The following is a 22013-nucleotide window of genomic DNA, read 5'->3' on the forward strand; positions in this document are numbered from 1 at the left end:
TGTCTCAAATAGATCCTGATCAAAAAAGCGATGTGTTTGTGCTATCTTGCGCCTTGTAACTCAATGTCACATTTTGCGAGTGACAAGACAGCCAAAACAGATCTCTGACCATGCTACCAAGACTAAACTTTCAGGTAAAAATTGTACTATTTGGCTACTTTTTAATAGATGAGCACCAATATGTAAACAAGATGACATTCAGGAACAAGAAAAGCTGCAAAATGCCAGTTTATTTTTTGTTTATGTAAATTGCTCGAGAAGATAGACAAAGTCAGACCATTGGCATGTTACAACCACTCAAGAAGACACCCACTGGGTTTAATTCAACATAGTTCGGAATTGATACAGAATTGTGCATTTATTAAATTCACAGATTTCCAAACTGTGAATTGGCAGACAGTGGTTTGTTTGTCTTCTGGGGGTGGGCACTTGTCAAAAAAACATTTGAAAGATCAAATATCATCCAATGACTTGGCAAAATACTGTATAGAATATATTACATCATATTTGGAATCTTAACATTTCCCACTCGAGTATTCATTCACATACCATGTTAAAAATATCAAATCAAATTAAAACTAAGATATTTAAAAAAATAAACTTCTCAAACAAAATCTCATTTAAGTACAATTTACAATTTCAAAAACATAAAAAAAACAGCAGAATTAACAGTCCCTCATTTACATATGATATCGCTGATAATGTTTCCTCAAAAGAATTTCTTTGCTGCTGCTTCTTGTTGACTTCTGTAGGGGGAGAAGAAACAAGAAAATAAATTGAGGAGAGTGTGAATTGTGAGAAACAAAAATTCAACTACACTTTAGAATTATCAAAGCTAATAAAGTGAAAACAAGATCTCATTCTTACTTGTACATGATGTAGCTCAAGAACAGGACTGATTGGATGACCACAAAGACCAAGAAGTGAATAGTACCCAGACAGGAAGGCATTTTAGGAGGGTCAGGGCATTTCTCTCCCTGATTTTCACTGGGGCTCTACATGCATTACAAAACAAGAGTAAAAACACATCCAATGCTCTTTCCAAATTCATTTGATAAGACTGTTGATATTGTTTTTACAGTGGTTTACTGTAAGAGAAGTTATTAACAGACCCCATTGCGTGTGATGAGGTGTTCGATGTTCCTCTTGACCACGTGTAGATGTTCCTGGATTTCGTTGAAGTGTTGCACCGTCTCATATGTCCCCATGCTCACTGGGTTGGCTTGGTGCTGAGTGGCGTCGATCTGCTTCAGAGACTCATGGAAAGAGTTTCTGAGGAGAAAAAAACAATGTCAGGTATCTGTTGAACACAGCTGATGCTGCAGTAGAAGAGTGCATAGAATAATAAAAAATAAAAAAAGAGACATTTTCTACATCTCACATCAGCACACCAGAAAGGGTAGCGAAGAAAACCATAGCCCAGGGTAAATAACATCTGAAGTACGTGACAACATTAAACCAGAAATGGAATCGATAGGATTCCAGTTTGATACAGAATGAAGATAATTGAATATTTTATATCTTTGTATATGTAAATTATCCCAAATGAAGTACGTGAATTTGAAGTAAAAAAATAATAATTCTATCTTGAATAAATTAAAGCTTGGAAATAATTCAATCTTTCCTATAAAGGTAAAAGAAGACATGAAGACATGAATGTGTGACCCAGACAGTTTTACAGGTTTATCCATGATGACACTGTAAAGCTATTGGACCGTTGTCTGGGAACAATGCCCAGACCACTTATCTGGATTAAAAATAGGAAGATGAGGCAGAGACGCTGGGCCAACACAGGTGACAACACACATTCCCGATTATTGTACAGCACACACAGACCTATTTCATACATCCTTGCTCACTCACAAATGAGACATCTGTACAGATTTAACAAACTATTTTGGACAGCGAGAGGGTGACAGGAAAGTTGGTAGGAGAGATAGAAGGGCAAGAGGTCTGGATTCTAACCATCGCCAATACCGGCATATGAGCTCTGAAGGCAGTGGCACAAATCGGTGTCACCCTAGGCAACCTAGAAACTATTTTAATGATAGTGTGGGCTTCCTGCAGTTTTTGTTTTATTAAGTCCAGCCAAAAGTCTCCTCCAGAGCTAAGAAATGACTGCAAATGTACTGTAATGAACAATTTATTACATTTACATTACATTTAAGTCATTTAGCAGACGCTCTTATCCAGAGCGACTTACAAATTGGTGCATTCACCTTATGATATCCAGTGGAACAACCACTTTACAATAGTGTATCTAAATCTTTTAAGGGGGGGTTAGAAGGATTACTTTATCCTATCCTAGGTATTCCTTAAAGAGGTGGGGTTTCAGGTGTCTCCGGAAGGTGGTGATTGACTCCGCTGTCCTGGCATCGTGAGGGAGCTTGTTCCACCATTGGGGTGCCAGAGGAGCGAACAGTTTTGACTGGGCTGAGCGGGAACTGTGCTTCCTCAGAGGTAGGGGGCCAGCAGGCCAGAGGTGGATGAACGCAGTGCCCTTGTTTGGGTGTAGGGCCTGATCAGAGCCTGAAGGTATGGAGGTGCCGTTCCATTCACAGCTCCGTAGGCAATCACCATGGTCTTGTAGCGGATGCGAGCTTCAACTGGAAGCCAGTGGAGAGAGCGGAGGAGCGGGGTGACGTGAGAGAACTTGGGAAGGTTGAACACCAGACGGGCTGCGGCGTTCTGGATGAGTTGTAGGGGTTTAATGGCACAGGCAGGGAGCCCAGCCAACAGCGAGTTGCAGTAATCCAGACGGGAGATGACAAGTGCCTGGATTAGGACCTGCGCCGCTTCCTGTGTGAGGTAGGGTCGTACTCTGCGAATGTTGTCCAGGATCACGCCAAGGTTCTTAGCACTCTGGGAGGAGGACACAAGGGAGTTGTCAACCGTGATGGCGAGATCATGGAACGGGCAGTCCTTCCCCGGGAGGAAGAGCAGGTCCGTCTTGCCGAGGTTCAGCTTGAGGTGGTGATCCGTCATCCACACTGACATGTCTGACAGACATGCAGAGATGCGATTCGCCGCCTGGTTATCAGAAGGGGGAAAGGAGAAGATTAATTGTGTGCGGAGACAGATTCTCGCCACGCCACCTGGTAGGAGCGACCTGTCAGGTAGGACGCAATCCAAGCGTGGGCCGCGCCAGAGATGCCCAACTCGGAGAGGGTGGAGAGGAGGATCTGATGGTTCACAGTATCAAAGGCAGCAGATAGGTCTAGAAGGATGAGAGCAGAGGAGAGAGAGTTAGCTTTAGCAGTGCGGAGAGCCTCCGTGACACAGAGAAGAGCAGTCTCAGTTGAATGCCCAGTCTTGAAACCTGACTGATTAGGATCAAGAAGGTCATTCTGAGAGAGATAGCAGGAGAGCTGGCCAAGGACGGCACGTTCAAGAGTTTTGGAGAGAAAAGAAAGAAGGGATACTGGTCTGTAGTTGTTGACATCGGAGGGATCGAGTGTAGGTTTTTTCAGAAGGGGTGCAACTCTCGCTCTCTTGAAGACGGAAGGGACGTAGCCAGCGGTCAAGGATGAGTTGATGAGCGAGGTGAGGAAGGGGAGAAGGTCTCCGGAAATGGTCTGGAGAAGAGAGGAGGGGATAGGGTCAAGTGGGCAGGTTGTTGGGCGGCCGGCCGTCACAAGACGCGAGATTTCATCTGGAGAGAGAGGGGAGAAAGAGGTCAAAGCACAGGGTAGGGCAGTGTGAGCAGGACCAGCGGTGTCGTTTGACTTAGCAAACGAGGATCGGATATCGTCAACCTTCTTTTCAAAATGGTTGACGAAGTCATCCGCAGAGAGGGAGGAGGGGGGGAGGGGGAGGACGATTCAGGAGGGAGGAGAAGGTAGCAAAGAGCTTCCTAGGGTTAGAGGCAGATGCTTGGAATTTAGAGTGGTAGAAAGTGGCTTTAGCAGCAGAGACAGAAGAGGAGAATTTAGAGAGGAGGGAGTGAAAGGATGCCAGGTCCGCAGGGAGGCGAGTTTTCCTCCATTTCCGCTCGGCTGCCCGGAGCCCTGTTCTGTGAGCTCGTAGTGAGTCGTCGAGCCACGGAGCAGGAGGGGAGGACCGAGCCGGCCTGGAGGATAGGGGACAGAGAAAATCAAAGGATGCAGAAAGGGAGGAGAGGAGGGTTGAGGAGGCAGAATCAGGAGATAGGTTGGAGAAGGTTTGAGCAGAGGGAAGAGATGATAGGATGGAAGAGGAGAGAGTAGCGGGAGAGAGAGAGCGAAGGTTGGGACGGCGCAATACCACCCGAGTAGGGGCAGAGTGAGAAGTGTTGGATGAGAGCAAGAGGGAAAAGGATACAAGGTAGTGGTCAGAGATTTGGAGGGGAGTTGCAATGAGATTAGTGGAAGAACAGCATCTAGTAAAGATGAGGTCAAGCGTATTGCCTGCCTTGTGAGTAGGGGGGGAAGGTGAGAGAGTGAGGTCAAAAGAGGAGAGGAGTGGAAAGAAGGAGGCAGAGAGGAATGAGTCAAAGGTAGACGTGGGGAGGTTAAAGTCACCCAGAACTGTGAGAGGTGAGCCATCCTCAGGAAAGGAACTTATCAAGGCGTCAAGCTCATTGATGAACTCTCCAAGGGAACCTGGAGGGCGATAAATGATAAGGATGTTAAGCTTGAAAGGGTTGGTAACTGTGACAGCATGGAATTCAAATGAGGAGATAGACAGATGGGTCAGGGGAGAAAGAGAGAATGTCCACTTGGGAGAGATGAGGATTCCAGTGCCACCACCCCGCTGGCTCGATGCTCTAGGGGTATGCGAGAACACGTGGGCAGACGAAGAGAGAGCAGTAGGAGTAGCAGTGTTATCTGTGGTAATCCATGTTTCCGTCAGCGCCAGGAAGTCTAGGGACTGGAGGGTAGCATAGGCTGAGATGAACTCAGCCTTGTTGGCTGCAGCCTGGCAGTTCCAGAGGCTGCCGGAGACCTGGAACTCCACGTGGGTCGTGCGCGCTGGGACCACCAGGTTAGAGTGGCAGCGGCCACGCGGTGTGAAGCGTTTGTATGGCCTGTGCAGAGGGGAGAGAACAGGGATAGACAGACACATAGTTGACAAGCTACAGAAGTGTTGTTTCTTGTATTATTGTCTCTTGTGTCTTTAGAGAACTGTTTCACTTTGATATCCTTTTTCTTCTGTCCTGATTTTCTCTTTCTTTTCTTCTGTTAACTAGATATTCTTTGTTTATAATCTTAATATTACAATGAATTGTCCAAATTCATCTTTCGGATCTTCTATTTAGATAACAAACGGCAATTTATCCTTAAAGTTTCTAAACAAAATCTAGCATCCAATAAAAAAGGGCATGAATGCTAAATTCATCCCATTGAGTGATTCAATACAAAACCAGGGATAAAAAGACTATGATTTGATAGAATGGTCCTTTTGAAGAATTGTAACATCTGACAAAAATATCTGAAGACACTGAAGCAGCGAACTTTGTGAAAATTAATATATGTGTGTCATTCAACACTTTTTAGGCAAATGTTTCCATATATTGTTGAACATAATATATTCTATGGACATGTCACAGTTCAAGAGTGGGATCTCTGCTAGTTTAATGTTAAGGACCATTTTGTACAGACATTGGCATAGAAGGCAAATATAACAAACTACAGCCCTCATTTTACTTGTATCATTGCACATCCTGCAAATCACCAGGAGATGTCGACCATTTTGAAAACAAATTGGATCATAACTCTTAAAGTAGGAGATTCCACTCTGGAACTTTTATAATCTTGTACATTATATTATGTTCAACAATATACAGTCGTGGCCAAAAGTTTTGAAAATGACAAATATTAATTTCCAAAAAGTCTGCTGCCTCAGTGTCTTTAGATATTTGTCAGATGTTACTTTGGAATACTGAAGTATAATTACAAAAGTGTCAAAGGTTTTTATTGACAATTACATGAAGTTGATGCAAAGAGTCAATATTTGCAGTGTTGACCCTTCTTTTTCAAGACCTCTGCAATCCACCCTTGCATGCTGTCAATTAACTTCTGAGCCACATCCTGAATGATGGCAGCCCATTCTTGCATAATCAATGCTTGGAGTTTGTCAGAATTTGTGGGTTTTTGTTTGTCCACCCGCCTCTTGATTGACCACAAGTTCTCAATGAGATAAAGGCCTGGGGAGTTTCTTGGCCATGGACCCAAAATATCGATGTTTTGTTCCCCGAGCCACTTAGTTATCACTTTTGCCTTATGGCAAGGTGCTCCATCATGCTGGAAAAGGCATTGTTCGTCACCAAACTGTTCCTGGATGGTTGGGAGAAGTTGCTCTCGGAGGATGTGTTGGTACCATTCTTTATTCATGGGTGTGTTCTTAGGCAAAATTGTGAGTGAGCCCACTCCCTTGGCTGAGAAGCAACCCCACACATGAATGGTCTCAGGATGCTTTACTATTGGCATGACACAGGACTGATGGTAGCGCTCACCTTGTCTTCTCCAGACAAGCTTTTTTCCGGATGCCCCAAACAATCGTAAAGGGGATTCAGAGAAAATGACTTTACCCCAGTCCTCAGCAGTCCAATCCCTGTACCTTTTGCAGAATATCAGTCTGTCCTTGATGTTTTTCCTGGAGAGAAGTGGCTTCTTCGCTGCCCTTCTTGACCACAGACCATCCTCAAAGTGTTCGCCTCACTGTGCGTACAGATGCACTCACACCTGCCTGCTGCCATTCCTGAGCAAGCTCTGTACTGGTGGTGCCCCGATCCCACAGCTGAATCAACTTTAGGAGACGGTCCTGGCGCTTGCTGGAGTTTCTTAGGCGCCCTGAAGCCTTCACAACAATTGAACCGCTCTCCTTGAAGTTCTTGATGATCCGATAAATGGTTGATTTAGGTGCAATCTTACTGGCAGCAATATCCTTGCCTGTGAAGCCCTTTTTGTGCAAAGCAATGATGATGGCACATGTTTCCTTGCAGGTAACCATGATTGACAGAGGAAGAACAATGATTCCAAGCACCACCCTCCTTTTGAAGCTTCCAGTCTGTTATTCGAACTCAATTAGCATGGCAGAGTTATCTCCAGCCTTGTCCTCGTCAACACTCACACCTGTGTTAACGAGAGAGTCACTGACATGTCGTCAGCTGGTCCTTTTGTGGCAGGAATGAAATGCAGTGGAAATGTTTTTGGGGGATTCAGTTAACTTGCATGGCAAAGAGGGACTTTGCAATTCATCGGATCACTCTTCATAGTGATATGCAAATTGCCATCATACAAACTGAGGCAGCAGGCTCTCAATCTCACAACTTTTGGCCACGACTGTACAGAAAAATGGACCAAATCCAAAATGGTGTTTTTTCAATATTCATGTTGATTTGTCAGTATTCAAAAGTAAAAAATGTTTCTCTTGAAATCAAAATGCTCATATTACAGTACAAGCGGTAAAGCGTCATGACACTAATTGCTGCTTTGTTGCACCTACAGATGAAACATTATGGAGTCAAAAAATATGCCAACTAACATTTCTTTTCGATACAAATGTCAAATACACAAAAGTATGGGGACACCCCTTCAAATAAGTGGATTCGGCTATTTCAGCCACACCTGTTGCTGACAGGTGTATAAAACTGAGCACACAGCCATGCTATCTCTATGGACAAACATTGGCAGTGCCTGACCTCACTAATGCTTGCGGCTGAATGGAAGCAAGATCCAACAGCAAATGTTCCAACATGTAGTGGAAAGCCTTCCCAGAAGAGTGGAGGCTGTTATAGCAGAAAAGGGGGGACCAACTCCATATTAATGGCCATTTGGTCATGTAGTGTGTGCATGTACACAACCGGTTCAAAAGTTTGGGGTTACTTAGAAAATGTCGTGGTTTTTGAAAGAATAGCAATTTTGATGTCCATTAAAATAAATTTGATGTTATCAGAAATACAACTACAATAGTCATTGTCAACATTAACAATGTCTACACTATATTTCCGGGGCGGCAGCATAGCCTAGTGGTTAGAGCATTGGACTAGTAACCGAAAAGTTGCAAGTTCAAATCCCCGAGCTGACGAGGTACAAATCTGTCGTTCTGTCCCTGAACAAGGCAGTTAACCCACTGTTCCTAGGCCGTCATTGAAAACAATAATTTGTTCTTAACTGACTTGCCCAGTTAAATAAAGGTAAAATAATAAAAAACATTTCAATTACATGTTATTTAAAAGTGTCAAAAACAAGGACCCCAAACTTTTGAACTGCAGTGTATGTTCAGTTGAAGTCGGTAGTTTACATACACCTTAGCCAAATACATTTAAACTCAGTTTTTCACAATTACTGACATTTAATCCCAGTAAAAATTCCCTGTCTTCGGTCAGTTAGGATCACCACTTTATTTTAAGAATGTGAAATGTCAGAATAATAGCACAGAGAATGATTTATTTCCGCTTTTATTTCTTTCATCACATTCCCAGTGGGTCAGAAGTTTACATACCAAATAATAATTGAGTGTAGCATTGCCTTTACATTGTTTAACTTGGGTCAAACGTTTTGGGAAGCCTTCAACAAGCCTCCCACAATAAGTTGGGTGGATTTTGGCCCATTCCTCCTGACAGAGCTTGTGTAACTGAGTTAGGTTTGTAAGCCTCCTTGCTCACACACGCTTTTTCAGTTCTGCCCACAAATTTCCTATAGGATGAGGTCAGGGCTTTGTGATGGCCACTCCAATACCTTGACTTTGTTGTCCTTAAGCCATTTTGCCACAACTTCGGAAGTATGCTTGGGAAAATTGTTCATTTGGAAGACCCATTTGCGACCAAGATTTAACTTCCTGACTGATGTCTTGATGTTTTTTCAATATACACTCACATCATTTTCCATCCTTTGATACCATCTAGTTTGTGAAGTGCACCAGTCCCTTCCGCAGCAAAGCACCCCCACAACATGATGCTGCCACCCCCATGCTTGACGGTTGGGATGGTGTTCTTCGGCTTCCAAGCCTCCCCCTTTTCCTCCTAACACAACGATGGTCATTATTGCCAAACAGTTCCATTTTTGTTTCATCAGACCAGAAAACATTTATCCAAAAAGTACAATCTTTGTCCCCATGTGCAGTTGCAAACCATAGCCTGACATTTTTTATGTCAATTTTGGAGCAGTGGCTTCTTCCTTGCTGAGCTGCCTTTCAGGTTATGCTGATACAGGACTCGTTTTACTGTGGAAATAGATACTTTTGTACCTGTTTCCTCCAGCATCTTCACAAGGTCCTTTGCTGTTGTTCTGGGATTGATTTGCACTTTTCGCACCAAAGTACTTTCATCTCTAGGAGACAGAACGTGTCTCCTTCCTGAGCGGTATGACGGCTGCATGATCCCATGGTGTTTATACTTGCGTACTAATGTTTGTACAGATGAACGTGGTACCTTCAGGTGTTTGGAAATTGCTCCCATGGAAGAACCAGACATGTGGAGGTCTACAATTTTTTTTCCTGAGGTCTTGGCTGATTTCTTTTGATTTTCCCATGATGTCAAGCAAAGAGGCACTGGGTTTGAAGGTAGGCCTTGAAATACATCCACAGGTACACCTCCAATTGACTCAAATTATGTCAATTAGCCTATCAGAAGCTTCTAAAGCATGACATCATTTTCTGGAATTTTCCAAGCTGTTTAAAGGCACAGTCAACTTAGCGTATGTAAACTTCTGACCCACTGGAATTGTGATACAGTGAATTATAAGTGAAATAATCTGTAAACAATTGTTGGAAAAATTACTTGTGTCATGCACAGAGTAGATGTCCTAACCAACTTGCCAAAACTATAGTTTAACAAGAAATTTGTGGAGGGAGCTGAAGGTTTGAGTTGCCAAACATCAGCCTGGAAACCTTAATGACTAGGAGAAGATCTGTAAAGAGGAGTGGGACAAAATCCCTCCTGAGATGTGTGCAAACCTGGTGGCCAACTACAAAAAACGTCTGACCTCTGTGATTGCCAACAAGGGTTTTGACACAAAGTACTAAGTCATGTTTTGCAGAGGGTCAAATACTTATTTCCCTCATTAAAATGCAAAATGATTTTATAACATTTTTGACATGCGTTTTTCTGGATTGTTTTGTTATTCTGTCTCTCACTGTTCAAATAAACCTACCAAATGTACAAAATCAGCAGGGGATCAAATACTTTTTTTTTTAAATCTGTCTGAAAATCCTACAAATCATGGTATTTTTTTGTCCTGGTTTCATATGGAATCACTCACCTACAGTATCTTAATAAGAAATACTTAACTTTTCAGTAAGTATCTATCACATGCAACCTAGAAAGGTTAAAAACATAAAATATTTCTGTAAACTATTTATAAATAATACCACGACTATACATTTTTGCCCAGGGCAGGTTTGTGACGTGGAATCTCTCAAATGGGATTTGTCAGTTTGCTGGTTAGGAGTTAAGCTGGTTTCGGTTAACACATAATTTGGCATTGTCTATTGAAACCATAATAGTTGTAATTAGTCTGTGGCACCTGTAAATGTGCTATCAAAATTTTTCATACTGAGAAAACGATTGTTACACCCTACACGCTTCAGGACTCTGCGGTCCTGGTCTATGAGCTTGTATGGCCTACCACTTCGTGGCTGGCCGCTGTGGCTCCTAGACAGTACCACTTCACAATAATAGCCCTTAGTTGACCGGGGCAGGTCTAGCAGGGCAGAAATTTGATGAACTGACATGTTGGAAAGGTGGCATCCTATGATGGTGCCACGTTGAAAGTCGCTGAGCTGTTCAGCACGGGCCATTCTACTGCCAATGTTTTACTAAGGAGATTGCACGGCTGTGTGCTTGATTTTACACACCTGTCAGCAACAGGTGTGGCTGAAATAGCCAAATCCACACATTTTTAAGGGGTGTCCAGACAGTTTTGTCTAAAATAAATATATATCTGGCTTATAAATTATAATGTAGTAATACATAAACGTGACAATAATTGCTTGATTGAATCAGGGGATATAGGATTATTACTGATCAATGTATGGGCTCATCGTGATAGTTTCTGTAGCATAATTTGATTGACATAATAAATGTTTACAAATATAGTATAGATGCACATCTGGCCTATAACCTCTTATGGATCCCTTAAGCATGAATCCCGCTTGAATCCCGTAAGCGGGATTGATATGACAACATCCAGTGAAATTGTAGCGTGACAAATTCAAACTACAGAAATATCAATATTCAACCTCCACAAAAATAAGTAATACATCAAAATAAAGCTCAACTTCTTGTTAATCCAGCCGCTGTGTCAGATTTCAAAAAGGATTTATGGCGAAAGCAAACCATGCGATTATCTGAGGACAGCGCCCCGCATACAAACACATGAAAAACATATTTCAACCAGGCAGGTGCGACACAAAAGTCAGAAATAGCCATATAATAAATGCCTTACCTTTGAAGATCTTTTTGCAATCTCAAATGTCTCAGTGACACAATGAATGGTCATTTTGTTCGATAAATTCCTTCTTTATATCCCCAAAAAGTCAATTTATTTGGCGCGTTTGATTCAGAAATACACCGGTTCCAACATGACTACAAAGTATCTAATAAGTTACCTGTAAACTTGGTCCAAACATTTCAAACAACGTTCCTAATCCAACCTCAGGTATCCTAAAATGTAAATAAATGATCAAATTTAAGACTGAATAAACTGTTTCTAATACCGGATAAAAACAACGAAGCGCGCTGCCAGTTCACACACAACAAAAGACTAAAGCCCTTCAGAGTGACACCTTCAAAGAACAGCCCTACTTCTTAATTTCTCAAAAGAAAAACATCGAACCATTTCTAAAGACCTGACATCTAGTGGAAGCCATAGGAACTGCAATCTGGGCCCTAATAAAATCAGGTCTAACATAGAAAACCATTGGAAAACAGTGACCTCAATTATTTTTTTATTTTTTCCTGGATGGATTGTGCTCGGGGTTTCGCCTGCCAAATCAGTTCTGTTTTCTCAGACATTATTCTAACAGTTTTAGAAACTTCAGTGTTTTTTTCTATCCAAATCTACTAATTATAAACATATCCTAGGTTCTGGGCCTGAGTAGCAGGCAGTTTACTTTGGGCACGCTTTTCATCCGGACGTGAAAATACTTTAATGGGCTCATCGTGAGTTTCTGTAGCATAATTTGATTGACATAATAAATGTTTACAAATATAGTATAGATGCACATCTGGCCTATAATCTATAATTCATTAACAGGTGATTGAGCTGTATTAGATTATATTCAGGTAGATTATGACCTCTTTAAATTCATGACCCCTTTATATAGACAATAATTATATGACTTTGTCTTACTGTGGTCTCTGTTAAATTATGTTCTCTGATCTGAGAAGGGATTTTTCATAAATGGGTCACTTGGATGAGATAAAGATTATATACATGGTTTAATAAATGTTTACTTACTTTCTCAAGAGAGATTTTCTTGCTTTGTAATTTTGAGAAACAAATTAGATTGTTTATACAAACGTCTTATACTGTATGACTATCCTTCAGCTCTGTGTGCTCTGTGCCATGTGGCCCTGGGATGGCTGCAAGAAAAGGCCACATCTTAGCACCATTTATCTTCAGAGTATTAGACATCAGTCTTAAATACATCCTTCATACACAGATACAAAAGACAGGACTCCTTCTGATTGCTTTCTTGATGTCACAGTTCCCTCGAGAGCTTGATACTTATAGCCTTCCAATTGCTTTCATTTGTCAGTCTTTTTGGCTTTGTAATCATCTTAAATTCCTTTTAATATTGTCTAGAAGCAAAGGACGTACCCCTCCTGCTAGTAATAATACATTATAAGAAATGTAATTTCAATCAGAAACATGATCTTGTCAAATAACAGAGGTAGCTAAAGAATAGGAACAGTTTCAAGTAAGCAGTAACACTCCCAAATGTAGAGTATGGAGCTAATTGTTCACTGATCTACACAATACCCCATAATGTCAAAGTCGATTTTGGGGGGGGGGGGGGGGGATGTGTTTTAATTAATTAAAAAAGAAAAGCTGAAATATGTTGAGTCAATACATATTAAAACCCCTTTATGGCAAGCCTAAATAAGTTCAGGAGTAGAATTTTGCTTAGCAGATCACATAAGTTGTGTGGACTCACTGTGTGCAGTATTTGTGGTTAACATGAGTTTTGAATGACTACTGTATGATTATACCAAACACATTCAGATAATTTTAAGGTCCCTCAGTCAAGTGGTGAATATCAAGCACAGATTTAAAAAAATAAAATAAAATAAGTTTCCAAATGCTTTGAAAAGAAGGGCACCGATTGGTAGAACTAATTATATTAATTTGGGGACTGGTCGAAAGGCATTAAACATTTATGGCAATTTAGCTAGCTAATTAGTCTGGGATATAAACGTTAAGTTGTTATTTTACCTGAAATGCACAAGGTCCTCTACTCCGACAATTAATCCACACATAAAACGGTCAAACGAATCGTTTCTAGTCATCTCTCCTCCTACCAGGCTTTTTCTTCTTTGGACTTTATATGGTGATTGGCATCTCAGTTACCACGATGACCAGGCGAACTCAGTTCATCTTTCAACCACCCACGTGGGTATAACCAATGAGGAGGTGGCACTTGGGTATCTTCTTCTATAAACCAATAAGGAGACGGGAGAGGCAGGACTTGCACTGCGATCAGCCTCACAAATAGAACCGACTTCTATTTTAGTCCCTGGCAACGCAGACGCTCGCGAGCAGTGTGGGTGCAATAATTGAATAACATGTTTGTTTACATTTCTTTTTTTGCAACGCATGCCATGCGGGCAGTCTGGTCAGCATATTAGTTTGAAGATGTAATTCGGAGACAGGCGTTTTATACAACAGACTTCTGTGTGTTCTCTTTTCATCTCCCTCTGCATATTTGCAATCAAAACGCCAGCATTGTCTCCATCTCCTTAGCTATCATACTCTAATTCCACTAATTTCAAAACTCGGTCCTCCAGAAAGTGGAGAGCAACACTTATGCAGTTCTACTACGTGATATCTTAAAAAAAGATGCGTTAGGTAATCCTTTCTACACATACTGACCAGCTCATGTTATAGACAGAAGCAAGCTACATGGCAGACAAATCCAAACTCATCTCTTGGCATGTCCAGCCCATTCATTATCTTAGCCAATCATGGCTAGTGGGAAGGTTGCTGACTTTTTCCGTGGCTATACCAACTAAGCTTGTAATTTAACAATTATTTAGAAATACAGATGACATACAAGTTTTATTAATCGCTTTAGAATTACTATACATTTTTAGAATAACGAATGCAATAAGAACATTTAAATTGAATGTATAATTCACCTTAGAATAGCACATGCTTCTGTCTGGTTATTTATATGCTTTAGAATGTATTTCACCTTTTTTTTGGTGAGAAATACCCGGTTACCCAGAGGAAAACAGATTGTTCTTGGGATGGAGCATTTGCAAAACACCAGGGAAATATTAAACCGTAGTGAATACTTATCTAACTAAGACTAACCCCCCCACAAAAAAAAAAAAATGTTCTTCCACAGAGTATTTTGTGTAGATTACAATTAAATCCATTTTAATTATACCTTTCACACAACAAAATGTGGAAAAAGTACAGGGGTGTGAATACTTTCTGCATTCAGAAAGTATTCAGACCCCTTGACTTTTTCCACATTTTGTTACGTTACAGCCTTATTCTAAAATGGATTACATAATTTTCCCCCCTCAATCTACACACAATACCCCATAATGACAAAGTGAAAACAGGTTCATAGAAAATTGCTAATTTATTACAAATAAAAAACAGAAATACCTTATTTACATAAGTATTCAGACCCATTGTTATAAGACTCGAAATTGAGCTTAGACACATCCTGTTTCCATTGATGATCCTTGATGTTTGTACAACTTGATTGGAGTCTGTGGTAAATTGAATGGATTGGACATGATTTGGATAGGCACACACACCAGTCTATATAAGGTCCCACATTTGACAGTGCACTACAGAGCAAAAACCAAGCAACGAGGTCAAAGGAATTGTCCTAGAGTTCCGAGACAGGATTGTGTCGAGGCACAGATCTGGGGAAAAGTACCAAAACATTTCTGCAGCATTGAAGGTGATAAACAAATACAGATAAAGAAAACAAAACAATGGTCATTGCTACTGCACTTACCTCAACTCGTTCAGGTTTCTCAGTATCTCCTGTTGTGTTGCGACCACTGCACCCATTTCTTGACTAGGAGCCTAAAGATCAACAATTAAAATAATAAATGTTTTATACCTAAGGATAAATTACTGAAAGATGTTTGAGTAAAGGCATCTTTCCTTTTTAGTAATAAAACTGGCATACATACAGTGCCTTCAGAAAGTATTCATACCCTTCAGAAAGTATTCATACCCCTTGACTTTTTTCACATTGTTATAAAATGTATTAAAATGTATCCATTAATTAAATTGGTGTGTGTAGGCCAGTGACAACACACCCACCATCCTATAAATGTCAAAGTAGAATTATGTTCTTACAAATGAATAAAAAGGAAATGCTAAAATGAGGAAGCAGCATCTGATTGAAAGTGAGATTATGTAGTCTGAACCTCGTTAGCTTCTTACCTAAACCCATCACATGGTTAACCTATGGCACAAAAGGTCAGGAAACATTTTATTTTACCTTTATTTAACCAGGTAGGCCAGTTGAGAACAAGTTCTCATTTACAACTGCGACCTGGCCAAGATAAAGCAAAGCAGTGCAACAAAAACACCACATGGGATAACACAATAGAAAAGTCTATATACAGTGTGTGCAAATGTAGTAAGATTAGGGAGGTAAGGCAATAAATAGGCTATAGTGGTGAAATAATTACAATTTAGCAATTAAACATTGGAGTGATAGATGTGCAGAAGATGAATGGGCAAGTAGAGCTACTGGGGTGTAAAGGAGCAAAAAAATAAATAATATGGGATGAGGTAGTTTGGTGGGCTATTTACAGATGGGCTATGTACAGGTGCAATGATCGGCAAGCTGCTCTGACAGCTGATGCTTAAAGTTAGTGAGGGAGATATGGGAGTCTCCAGCTTCAGTGATTTTTGCAATTCATTCCAATCATTGGCAGCAGACAACTGGAAGGAAAGGCAGCCAAAAGGGGTGTTGGCTTTGGGGATGACCAGGGAAATATACCTGCTGGAGCGCGTGCGACGGGTGGGTGCTGCTATGGTGACCATAGTGGTTAACAAGCTGAGATAAGGCGGGGCTTTACCTAGCAGAGACTTATAGATGACCTGGAGCCAGTGGGTTTGGCGATGAATATGAAGCGAGGGCCAGCCAACGAGAGCATACAGGTCGCAGTGGTGGGTAGTGTATGGGGCTTTGGTGACAAAACGGATGGCACCGTGATAGACTGCATCCAATTTGCTGAGTAGAGTGTTGGAGGCTATTTTGTAAATGACATCGCCGAAGTCAAGGATCGGTAGGATAGTCAGTTTTACGAGGATATGTTTGGCAGCATGAGTGAAGGATGATTTGTTGCGAAATAGGAAGCCGATTCTAGATTTAATTTTGGATTGGAGATGCTTAATGTGAGTCTGGAAAGAGAGTTTACAGTCTAACCAGACACCTAGGTATTTGTAGTTGTCCACATATTCTAAGTCAGAACTGTCCAGAGTAGTGTTGCTAGACGGGCGGGTGGGTGCGGGCAGCAAACGGTTGAAGAGCATGCACTAAGTTTGCTTGCATTTAAGAGCAGTTGGAGGCCACGGAATGAGTGCCGTATGGCATTGAAGCTCGTCTGGAGGTTTGTTAGCACAGTGTCCAAAGAAAGGCCAGAAGTACACAGAATGGAATCGTCTGTGTAAAGGTGGATCAGAGAATCACCAGCAGCAAGAGCAACATCATTGATGTATACAGAGAAGAGAGTCAGCCCGAGAATTGAACCCTGTGGCACTCCCCTAGAGACTGCCAGAGGTCCAGACAACAGGCCCTCCAATTTGACCTCTATCAGAGAAGTAGTTGGTGAACCAGGCGAGGCAGTCATTTGAGAAACCAAGGCTGTTGAGCCTGCCGATAATGTAGTAATTGACAGTCGAAAGCCTTGGACAGGTCGATGAATACAGCTGCACAGTACTGTCTTTTATCGATGACGGCTATGAAATCGTTTAGGACCTTGAGTGTGGCTGAAGTGCACCCATGATCAGCTCGGAAACCAGATTGCATAGCAGAGAAGGTACAGTGGGATTTGAAATGGTCGGTGATCTGATTGTTAACTTGGCTTTCGAATACTCTAGAATGGCAGGGTAGGGTAGGGGTCCAGATTTTGCAGCCCTTTCAGAACATCAGCTATCTGGATTTGGGTGAAGGAGAAATGGGGGAGGCTTGGGCAAGCTGCTGTGGGGGGTGCAGAGCAGTTGACCGGGGTAGGGGTAGCCAGATGGAAAGCATGGCCAACCGTAGAAAAATACTTATTGAAATTCTCGATTATCGCAAATTTATTGGTGGTGACAGTGTTTCCTAGCCTCAGTGCAGTGAGCAGCTGCTCTTATTCTCCATGGAGTTTAGTGTTCCAGAACCTTTTGGAGTTTGTGCTACAGGATGCAAATTTCTGTTTGAAAAAGATAACCTTTGCTTTCCTAACTGCCTGTGTGTATTGGTTCCTGACTTCCCTGAAAAGTTGCATATCGCAGGGGCTATTCGATGCTAATGCAGTATGCCACAGGATGTTTGTGCTGGTCAAGGGCAGTCAGGTCTGGAGTGAACCAAGGGCTATATCGGTTTTTAGTTCTACATTTTTTGAATGGGGCTTGCTTTTTTAAGATGGTGAGGAAAGCACTTAAAGAATAACCAGGCATCCTCTAGACAGTATGACAGAACTCCGCAGGCAAACTCCACCCCCTTAGGCAGTTCAATCTTGGCGGAAAATGTTGTAGTTGGGGATGGAAATTTCAGAATTTTTGGTGGCCTTCCTAAGCCAGGATTCAGACATGGATAGGAAATCAAGGTTGGCGTTGTTTGCTAAAGCAGGGAATAAAAAAAACTGAGTGAGGAGGTTTATGATGTTAACATGCACGAAACCAAGGCTTTTACGGTTACAGAAGTCAACAAATGATAGCGCCTGGGGAATAGGAGTGGAACTAGGGGCTACAGGGCCTGGGTTAACCTCTACATCACCAGAGGAACAAAGGAGGTGTAGGATAAGGGTACGACTAAAGGCTATAAGAACTGGTCGTCTAGTGCATTGGGGACAGAGAATAAAAGAAGCAGATTTCTGGGCGTGGTAGAATAGATTCAAGGCATAATGTACAGACAAGGGTTTGGCAGGATGTGAGTACAGTGGAGGTAAACCTAGGCGTTGAGTGACAAGTTAAGCCAGGTGAGGTCTCCGCATGTGTGTGGGGTGTGAGGAAAGAGCTAAGGCATTTTGAGAGGGACTGAAGGCTCTACAGTGAAATAAAAGTAAAAACTAGCCAAGACAGCAGTAGACAAGGCATATTGACATTAGAGAGAGCCATAAAGCAATCACAGGTGTTGATCAGGAGAGCTAAGACAACGGGTAAATGGCGATGAATGGGCAGAGCGGCTAAGTTAGGTACATACAGGACCTGAGTTCTGGGCTGGGGCCGACAGGTAAACAAATGAGGTACCGTGTTATTGAAACAGTCCAGGGGGCATCAGCTGTGTAGCCGAGTGATTATAGGGTCAAAAGAGCAGCAATAGGCGAGTCAGGGTGCTGTTTGGTAGTCACTACTACGCTAGGCGAGCAGGGGACACAACGTTCAGAAAAGCTAGCGGGCCGGGGCTAGTATCTGGTTCTTCGGCGACATCGTAACAGAATAGCCTGTTGAGACCACATCAGGCGATCACGTCGGCAGTCCAGTCATGATGGATCGGTGGGTCTCCGTGTCGACAATAAAGGGTCCAGGCCAATTGGCAAAGGAGGTATAGTAGCCCTAGAATTAGCTGGTATATGGGCCTAGCTCGAGGCTAGCTCAAGGCCAGCTGGTGCATGCTTCGGGACAGAGGCGTAGCCAACAGTAGCCACTCGTTTGCAGCTAGCTAACTGCAATGATCCGGAGTAATGATCCGGTGTAATGATCCAGAGCAGCCGGAATCCAGTGATACGGTAGAGAGAATCAGTCCGATATGCTCTGGGTTGATATCGCGCTGTGCAGATTGGCAGGTGTTGTCCAAGCTAAGGCGAGGACCGCTAGCCGTGGCTAACAAAGACTAGTAGCTAGTTAGCTGGCAAGTTCCTGATGGAAGCTCCATTTGGATAGAAAACACTCTGAAGTTTGTAAAACTGTTAAAATTATGTCTGAGTATAACAGAACTGATATGGCAGGCGAAATCCCGAGGACAAACCATCGCCCAAAAAATATTCTGCCTTCCACTGCTTTCAATGGCTGTCACTTTTATTATAAGGCGAAATCCTACCAGATTGCAGTTCCTAGGGCTTCCACTAGATGTCAGTCTTTAGAAAGAGTTTCATGCTGGTTTTTGGAAAAATGAGCCAGAAATTGTAGTTTTTCTAGGTGGCTCCCATTTTGGTTGTACTGTTTCCAAGCGCGTGGAAGAGAGCGGGTTCTTTGGTATTTTTCTCCGGTGAAGACGACAACGATTCTCCGTCTTAAATTTTATCGGTTATTTACGTATTAGGGTACCTAAGCTTTGATTATAAACGTTGTTTGACTTGTTTGGAAAAGTTTATTAGTAACGTTTGGGCTTAATATTGTATGCATTTTGATTGAGGGAAACTGGGTGGATTATTGACTGAAGCGCGCCAGCTAAACTGAGTTTTTATGGATATAAAGAAGGACATTATCGAACAAAAGGACCATTGGAGTGCCAACAGAAGAAGATCAAAGGTAAGGCATTTATTATATCGCCATTTCTGACTTTCGTGGCGCACCTGCCTGGTTGAATTATGTTTTTCATGCTTTTGTATGCAGGGCACTGTCCTCAGATAATCGCATAGTTTGCTTTCGCTGTAAAGTCTTTTTGAAATCTGACACAGCGGCTGGATTAACAAGAAGTTAAGCTTTATTTTGATGTATTACACTTGTGATTTTAAGAAAGTTAAATATTTATAATTCTGTAGTTTGAATTTCGCACTCTGCGATTTCACCGGATGTTGGCCAGGTGGGAGGCCCATAAGAAGTTAACAAGTAACTAAATAAGTTGCATGGACTCACCGTGTGCAATCATAGTTATATAAATTATTTTTGAATGGACTACCTCATTTCTCTACCCCACACATACAGATATTTGTAAGGTCCCTCAGTCGAGCAGTGAATTTCAAAACAGATTCAACCAGTAACAACAGGGAGGTTTTCCAATGCCTTGGAAAGAAGGGTAGCTGCTGGTAGACTTAAATACAAATAAAAAATATTTCCCTTTGGGCATGGTGAAGAAGTTAATTACACTTTGGATGGCGTATCAATACACCCAGTCACCACCAAGTCTAGGTCCAAGAGGCTTCTAAACAGTTTCTACCCCCAAGCCATAAGACACCTGAACATCTCATCAAATGGCTACCCAGACTATTTGCATTGCCCCCCTCTCTTTTACACTGCTGCTACTCTGTTATTATCTATGCAGTCACTTCAACCTCACTAGGGGGTGTGGGACGCTAACTTCTTGTTAATCCAACCACGGTGTCAGATTCCAAAAAGGCTTTACGGTGAAAGCATACCTTGCGATTATCTGAGAACAGCGCCCAGCAGACAAATCATTACAAACAGTAACAAGCCAAGTAGAGGAGTTACAAAAGTCAGAAGTAGCGATAAAATGTATCACTTACCTTTGATGATCTTCATATGGTTGCACTCCGAAGACTCCATGTTACACAATAAATGTTTGTTTTGTTAGATAAAGTCCCTCTTTATGTCCAAAAACCTCAGCAATTCAATGGAACAAAGAGCGGTCACAACAGACAGACGAAAAATCTAAAAAGTACAATAAAAGTTCGTAGAAATATGTCAAACGATGTTTAAAATAAATTCTCAGGTTGTTTTTGTCATAAATAATCAATATTTCAACCGGACAAAAGGTTCATCAATAGAAAAGGAGAAACAAGAAAAGGTACGCTCCCGATCGCACGCTGGACACGTTGGGAAATTTCCACTGACCACTCATTGAAAGTGCAGTATCTCCCTCATTTTTCAGCGTAAATGCCTGAAACAATGCCTAAAGACTGGCCACATGTAGAAGAAGCCACAGAGATCGTGAACTGAGTCCTAAGTCTTTGAATGGTGGATAGGCTTTCAATGGAAAAACAGCCATTTCAAAATAAAAGCATTTCCTGGATGGATTTTCCTCAGGTTGTTGCCTGCCATTTCAGTTCTGTTATACTCACAGGCATTATTTTAACAGTCTTGGAAACTTTAGCGTGTTTTCTATCCAAGTCTACCAATTATATGCATATCCTAGCTTCTGGGCCTGAGGAACAGGCAATTTATCTTGGGCACGCTTTTCATCCAAAATTTAGAATGCTGCCCCCTACCCTAGTGAAGTTAATAACTCTACCTACATGTACATATTACCTCGACTAACCGGTGCCCCCGCACACCGACTCTGTACCTCCTGTATATAGTCTCGCTATGGTTATTTTACCACTGCTCTTTAATTATTTGTTACTTTAAAAAAACTGCATTTTTGCATTTTTGGTTAAGGACTTGTAAGTAAGCATTTCACTGTAAGGTCTACACCTGTTGCATTCGGCACATGTGAAAAATTGAATTTGATACATGCATGCTTCTTAACTCAGCTGCCTGAAAGGAAGGAAACCGCCCAGGGATGTCACCATGAGGCCAATGGTGACTTTAAAAAGAGTTGGGAGTTTAATGGCTGTGAAAGCTCTCTCCTAAGGATGGATCAACAACATTGTAGATATCCACAATACTAACCTAATTGACAGTGTTACGGATACAGGTATCCTGTGTGTGTGTGTGTGTGTGTGTGTGTGTGTGTGTGTGTATTTTCTTTCCTTCTGCCCTATTCACAAGTGCCGCCAATCAGTCACTAATCAGAAGACACCTGCTCCTTTTCCCTTACCCAATCACATCCCCTTGGTTTAA

The 22013-nt window shown here is 41.9% G+C and overlaps 1 protein-coding gene across 3 annotated transcripts in view; it reads right to left on the minus strand.

Annotated features, from left to right (window-relative positions):
* Positions 1-210: 210 nt before the first annotated feature.
* Positions 211-22013, minus strand: part of LOC106595543 (protein ERGIC-53) — a 35069-nt gene continuing 13266 nt past the window's right edge. For 2 of the 3 annotated variants that reach the window (XM_045688067.1, XM_045688068.1), the window contains exons 10-13: positions 15124-15194; positions 1113-1272; positions 868-995; positions 211-746 (exon numbers count right to left, since the gene is read on the minus strand). In XM_045688067.1, coding sequence (XP_045544023.1) covers positions 710-746; positions 868-995; positions 1113-1272; positions 15124-15194 — 396 coding nt within the window. In that variant the 3' untranslated portion in view covers positions 211-709. Of the gene's footprint in view, positions 747-867; positions 996-1112; positions 1273-14924; positions 15029-15123; positions 15195-22013 lie in introns of those variants that run through there. The other variant, XM_045688069.1, reaches the window with a different exon arrangement.

Source organism: Salmo salar, chromosome ssa01, assembly GCF_905237065.1.
Source record: "Salmo salar chromosome ssa01, Ssal_v3.1, whole genome shotgun sequence".
In the NCBI taxonomy this organism is placed as follows: domain Eukaryota; kingdom Metazoa; phylum Chordata; class Actinopteri; order Salmoniformes; family Salmonidae; genus Salmo; species Salmo salar.